The following is a 6,285-nucleotide window of genomic DNA, read 5'->3' as shown; positions in this document are numbered from 1 at the left end:
CCTGTAGTAACCGTATCTTTGGCACAAATTTAAAAAATTAAAAACTACCACAGCTTTTTTCTCTATTCAAGAAAAAATTATAATTAAAGAAAACTTGTTAAATTAATGAGGGTGCTTCCCCATGACGGTCAAAATTTCAGAAAACTGAATCTCGGAAAATAATACGACTACTCAGATTAGCACATTACACAAACACGCTAAATTTTAACAATTCTGATTGACTGTACTTTTCCTGGATTGCGTTTTCCAAAATTTCGACCATCACGTAGAGGTATCCTAATACTACTTAATTTCATTTTTCTTGAATATGTACTTCGATAATCTTACAATAAATACTAATTCTAATAATTAATTCGTTATTATATATGTATATATATTGCAATAATAAATCAGACGGAACAAAAGCCAATCTTCTCGCAACTTAAAACTTATCCAGTAATTTATCCATCATACGTTCGTGAGAAGTAATACTTTGTCGAAAAAGTTCTTGTCTTTGTTCATGCCTGGCCTTTTTCGCTTCTTCTTTTTCTTCAAGTATTATTTTCAGATCGCTAAGAGTTATTGCACTCGCTCTCTTTCGCTGTTTCTTGTCACAATCTTTTACATCACTGAATTCCTCCTGCGTAACTGTAAAATAGCAATATAATAAATAAAAAGAAATTCTTAACACATTCATAAAATAATAATATTTATATCATACCTTTAAATTTATTACCATTTCCTGATGAACTAGCTATAGCGACAGGAATAACATTGGGCTTATTTCCAAACAGTTCGTCAAGTTCGTCAAAGTTATCACATTTTAACGGTGCTGCACCAGTACTTTTAGGACCCATGTTATCTATTTTTTTGGAGTACTTCTTTTTCATATATTTCATTTTTTCTTTGCATTGTATTGCAGCAAAATTGTAGCCTTCACATTTCATATCACAAGCAATTTTAGTCCAAACATCATCTTTTTTTATGATATTGGAATCAAAATCACATTTGACATTTGTACTTTTTGTATAAGTGTAGAAGCATTGCTCTACTTTTGTCCGTCCACATGTTTTTCATTTCTTTATTCAAAGTTCTTCCATTACTCTCTTTTAAGATTCTCGGATTCGTGTTCTCAGTTTCTTCTGAATTAGCTGTACAGTCAGATGAATTGGCTATAGCAATCTCTTTTTCAGGTAACAATATCTCGAATCCGTATGGTTTTAGCACATTATCAATAATGTGCTCAGTCAAATGAATAAAATCAATTTTGCCTGCTGTACAATTTATATCATTTAAGAAGGTTATATATATTTGTTGTATTATTTGTGAACATTTTAATAATTAACTTAGACTTTCTATAAAGCTACTTTTAGAAAATAAAAAATAGATCAAAATCTTAAAATTAAAATCTCGTCAGAATTTTTCTTACATGGGAGTTACTATAAAAAATCTAACGAAATTCCAGTGATAGCTCAACAAAACAAATCTATTCATGTATACCTTTGAACTTTTACAACAATCTCATGGTTGAACGTGTAGAAATATGCAAATTTATGTGTTGAAATTTACAATAATATCACATGTATATACTAAAAATGACACAAACGTTTACATTTTAATGTTTTATATTAATTTAATAAAAGCATATTACATTGATACACAACGAATCAGTGTTGGCTCTTAAAGTATTTAATTTTAAATGATTTATATATATATATCGTTAGAGCTTTATCTAACTTTAAAGAAATAGATATATTAAAAAAAAAAAAACGCGTTGCTAAGTGCAATTTATGTCTATTGAGATATGATGGCGATCCCAGATGCATGTGCAAAAGCGAGACATAAGACGTCTTAAAGACGTCAAAGAGATATCTTAAACATGGGATATAAAACACATCTTCAAGATGTTTTATATCCCAAATTTAGACTTTGTTTGGGGATATAACCTTTAAATACTTTATAGATAACTTACTTATTTTATCGTGTAATAAAACTTTTGACATATCTGCCGTGTCAAAAATTGGGGCTCCATCGGCACCTTCTATAACTTTATAAATATGATGAGATTGTGACATTTTAGATATTGATGACAATATTATGAAAGATAAAGTTCGTATCGTTGTATAGCGGTAACCTACGAGTCTTACAAAACTGAGGTAGAATTTCACGTATAATGTGAAAAATGCGTTTCTGCGCATGACGAGTAAACTCTACCCCAGTCCCGAGCAGGGTATGTTGAGGAATGCCCTGAGTAATCCTTGGAAAGCTTTGTGAACGTTTTCGGATAAAGGTAATTTTTCCATTTTCGACTTTCTGAACGGGGTCAGAGACACTTTTACCCTATGGGTAACGTTTACGAACGCAGCCTAAGTATTATATGATTCACAGATATGACTTAAGATAAACTTGTCGAAGAACTTCTTGCCTAAGAAATTCTTATTCTATTTGAGACTTTCTTCTCCAATACGTGCTTAAGATACTTGTTGGCTGCGTTCAGTAGAGAAAGCAGCTTTGCAACTGTTGTAAAATTCTTTAATATGATTGGTCTTGCCTTTAGTTCCTCACTAGATCTAAATGTATAAACCAATTATATTTAAGAATTTTACAACAGTTGCAAAGCTGCTTTCTCTACTGAATGCAGCCATTGACTATTCGGCTATTTCCGTATACTTCTGTTAGAACCAACCAATAAGAGGCGGTATTTTCAGCAGCACCATTGGCTAATAGCGTATTTCACTGACAGAGCTGGTGCGCACTCAGTGCACTTTAAAGTTGTTGTACACAAATCGACATAAAAATGTATGTTTAATAAAAATATAGAAATAAATTAAACCACGAAATCCTTAATACATTTTATTGTGATATTTGATAAAATATATATTGGGTATTTTATTAACTGAGATCTCTCACTTTTACAGTCAGATTAGGTTAATGTACAACAGCTTTAATGTGCACTGAGTGCGGACCGGTTCTGCCAGTGAAATACGCTATAAGTTTCCACCGAGGGTTTAAACCGGATCAGAACGTAAGAACCAACCAACTACAGTCGAGCATTTCCCTGTCGTTCGACTGTAACAGGGGAATATTAATGGCGGTGGAAACTAATGGCGAATTCGATTGGAAGTACTAGTGCGCACTGGTGCATATTAAAGCCGTTGTACACTGACTTAATTTAAGTATAAAAATGAAATTCAAATATTTCGAATTATGAAATACATATTTTATCTAAGAGTACAATAAAATGTATTGAGTATTTTACGATTTAGTCGATTTCTATGTTTATTTATAAACATATTTTCACGTTATTTTGTGACAATAGACTCACGCGTTCGGTATTATACCTCTGATTAAAAGAATAATTCGTAAAGAATATCGATTTCAAAAAATATTATTAACATGCAAAGTTGTAAAAGTATGAAAATGTCAAAATCAAAACACTATAGCGCAGTCGAGAAAAAAATCTTTTTGGAAATATTAAAACATTTCAAGTATGTTATAGAGGTTAAGAAAAGTGATAGCTCAACACTTCATGATAAAGAAGTTGCATGGTCGGAAATTTGCAAACGATACAATGACAGTGATTTTGCAAGAGGTAAAGATCAAAAGATTGTTTTATATTACATGAATCTCTATTTAATATGGATATATATATATATGTGTAAAGTACACATATAGAAATAGGTTAAGTTTCACATGTTTTATTTTTACATATAGCGTATAGTACAACTAAAAAAACTGTGGGCAAATTTAAAACAAAGTCAATGAGAAATATTGACAAAAGAGAAACAAGCTCATCTAAGTACTGGTGGCGGCCCACCTCTTGCAGAGATAAATATTGACTCTGATATAGCTCTAATAACATCACATCTTATGGAAACAGAGTTATAAAATTGATTCCCACCTAAAACTTGATTTTAGATTGAGGTAGACACAGATTTCGGAATGGCTCGGAGAAGTTCGAATTATGCCGGATTAAATTTCTATCCGAGATTTTCACCAGGGTATATTATGGTCCACATTCTGAATCCTCTTTTATCAATAAAAGCACTTTCATTGATAAAAGGATACCCAAAGGTCGTAATAATTTTTATTTCACTTCTTTTTTTATGACATTAACTTTGGTTTTTTATATTTTGATTTCACTTCTTTTTTTATGGCATTAATACACTTTACGCTTTTTTTTTACATATTTAATGTCTTTTTTTCAGTGGATATAATTTATTTATATAGTCTTTCAATAAGCGCTGCTCTTATCGCAAAACCTTCACCTGGTTGCCAATGTGGTTCATTTTCTGATACATCTATTTCGTTATATTCTACTTCTTCTTCCAAAATATCATTAAACGTTAATGACAAATTATGTAACACAGCACAAGCAACTACAATTGTAGTTGAACAAATCAACTTGTTGCTTAACCCTCTTGATAGACATGGAAATCTACGCTTCCAAATTCCAAACGTTCTTTTAACAACTTGATGTGTTCTTCTATGAAGTACGTTGTAACTGTAATAAAAAAATATATTTTAATTACTAAATTTGTAAACACTACATCACAGCTGTATTTTTAGAATATTTTTAAAATTAAATAAAAAGATAAGAAACGGGTTACGAGCCAAATGATCTTTAATTTTCAAACGAAAACTAACATAAAAACTATGATAATCAATACTAAACAATAAATAATATAATTAAGCCTCCTTATGATCCCATCAAGGTTTGAAACGCTTAATTATATTGTTTATTATTGTGAGTATTGATTATCATATTGTCAATTTTTATGTTATTTTTCGTTTGAATATTAATAATCGTTTGGCTCATAGTCCGTTTATTGTTTTATTTAATTTTATCATTTGAGCCAAAATATTAATTTATAATTTATTTTTAAAACACTTGACAGTATAATTTTTAACAATATTTGTATTAGCAATTAAAATTTTGAAATAATAAATTAAAGATATAATACTAACGCAATTTCCTCATCTGTTTCTGGATTTTGAATTGGAGTTAAAAGAAATGGTAGACACGGATACCCAGCATCTCCAACGAGAGTTCCTGTTAACTGTCGTTGAACGTATCGCATGTATATTCTAGAGTTTTGGAAAATTCGACTGTCATGTTGGCCACCCGGGCATTCTGGAACAATATCCAGAAATTCTGTTCTAGGGCCTACAACAGCCTGTATACGAAAAAAGACAAAATGACTCTATATTAATATTTATAACAAAATATGTATATAATGTAAATATAATATAACATTATATTTTACATTGATAATATTATATTAACGTCAATTATATAATATATGATGACCAATAACTATATTTTTTTATTTATAGCATACAATAACTCTATTTAAATCTTTATATACATACCTGTACATTTAATGAAAAATATCCTTTTCGATTTCTATAAATTTCTTCTGTATTATGGAATCTTGTACCAATTAAGCGTATATACGTGCAATCAATTGCTCCTTCAATACCAGGTAAACCAATACCTCTATTACCACATCCGATATCTTTAAAAAGTCTTTGATTCTCTCGTATGGCATCTGACGAAGAAGGCATTTTTACAAATCGGTTTAAGAGTCTTGCTAAAAGTAGAGATACTCGAAAAACTGTTCTTGAAACAGTTGACTGTGAGACGATCATGGTATTTCCAAGTACTTGCTACAAAAATTAAACTATATTAATAATATAATATTGTAACATAGATGTATAAAACAAACATTCTCTGAAATATAATTAAAGATGCTTTTTTAATGTATTTTTACTTTATATATTTTATTATTTGAATTACATACTTGAAAACTTCCTGTTGCATAGAAATGTAGACAAATTAACAATTGATACAATGGAGGAATGGGAAGACCACGGTTATTATTACATATAAGTTCATTTTCTATTAGAGGTAGAATTCCATTTAGAATAGAATCTTTATTAAATCGGAAACGTCTTTTGAATTCTCGATTGTTATACATTTCAAACGGATTGATCCAGTCTCTTATGTATCTTTTTGGAGCTCGCATATAACCTTCATCATCGCTTATAGAATCATCATCAACTTCTTCTAAATCAATATTTCTTATATCTTCTATTTCCATTTTAAATAGAAATAAAACTTTTCACATCAACATTTGAAATAACAAAGTGTGTCACTTTAAAAACTTTAAACTGAGTACTGTGTGTGTGTGGTAAATCAGACAAGATTAACTTAAGTCTACTATTAACTTGACTTGGATTTTTCCTAGAGAAATACTTAAGATCATCTTAGATGACTGTGAATTCGACAGTAATAAGACTATC

The 6,285-nt window shown here is 29.9% G+C and overlaps 3 protein-coding genes across 5 annotated transcripts; 1 reads left to right on the top strand and 2 right to left on the bottom strand.

Annotated features, from left to right (window-relative positions):
- Nucleotides 1-29: 29 nt before the first annotated feature.
- LOC108770936 (uncharacterized) lies at nucleotides 30-2,282 on the bottom strand. Of its 3 annotated transcripts, XM_018522706.1 has the most exons (4): nucleotides 2,118-2,282; nucleotides 1,952-2,026; nucleotides 701-1,253; nucleotides 30-627 (listed from the first exon to the last, which is right to left on the bottom strand). In XM_018522706.1, exons 3-4 carry the CDS (start codon nucleotides 924-926, stop codon nucleotides 422-424), a joined length of 432 nt encoding a protein of 143 aa, XP_018378208.1. In that variant the 5' UTR covers nucleotides 927-1,253; nucleotides 1,952-2,026; nucleotides 2,118-2,282; the 3' UTR covers nucleotides 30-421. The 3 variants fall into 3 exon arrangements, with proteins under 3 accessions (XP_018378208.1, XP_018378207.1, XP_018378209.1); XM_018522705.1 differs by having other exon boundaries at nucleotides 1,952-2,282; XM_018522707.1 differs by having other exon boundaries at nucleotides 716-1,253; nucleotides 1,952-2,282.
- Nucleotides 2,283-3,302: 1,020 nt separating this feature from the next.
- On the top strand, nucleotides 3,303-4,109 carry LOC108770933 (uncharacterized). Its single transcript, XM_018522699.1, has 2 exons — nucleotides 3,303-3,571; nucleotides 3,694-4,109. The coding sequence occupies exons 1-2, from the start codon at nucleotides 3,376-3,378 to the stop codon at nucleotides 3,816-3,818; spliced, it is 321 nt and encodes a 106-aa protein (XP_018378201.1). The 5' UTR covers nucleotides 3,303-3,375; the 3' UTR covers nucleotides 3,819-4,109.
- Nucleotides 4,110-4,159: 50 nt separating this feature from the next.
- Nucleotides 4,160-6,256, bottom strand: LOC108770932 (putative nuclease HARBI1). The gene is made up of 4 exons (XM_018522698.1): nucleotides 5,784-6,256; nucleotides 5,353-5,649; nucleotides 4,948-5,156; nucleotides 4,160-4,483 (listed from the first exon to the last, which is right to left on the bottom strand). Exons 1-4 carry the CDS (start codon nucleotides 6,081-6,083, stop codon nucleotides 4,198-4,200), a joined length of 1,092 nt encoding a protein of 363 aa, XP_018378200.1. The 5' UTR covers nucleotides 6,084-6,256; the 3' UTR covers nucleotides 4,160-4,197.
- Nucleotides 6,257-6,285: the final 29 nt, after the last annotated feature.

The sequence above is a fragment of the Trachymyrmex cornetzi genome, unplaced genomic scaffold (assembly GCF_001594075.2).
Source record: "Trachymyrmex cornetzi isolate Tcor2-1 unplaced genomic scaffold, Tcor1.1 scaffold138, whole genome shotgun sequence".
In the NCBI taxonomy this organism is placed as follows: domain Eukaryota; kingdom Metazoa; phylum Arthropoda; class Insecta; order Hymenoptera; family Formicidae; genus Trachymyrmex; species Trachymyrmex cornetzi.
Note: the sequence above shows the minus strand (reverse complement) of the source record. Positions and strands in the feature narration are given on the sequence as shown.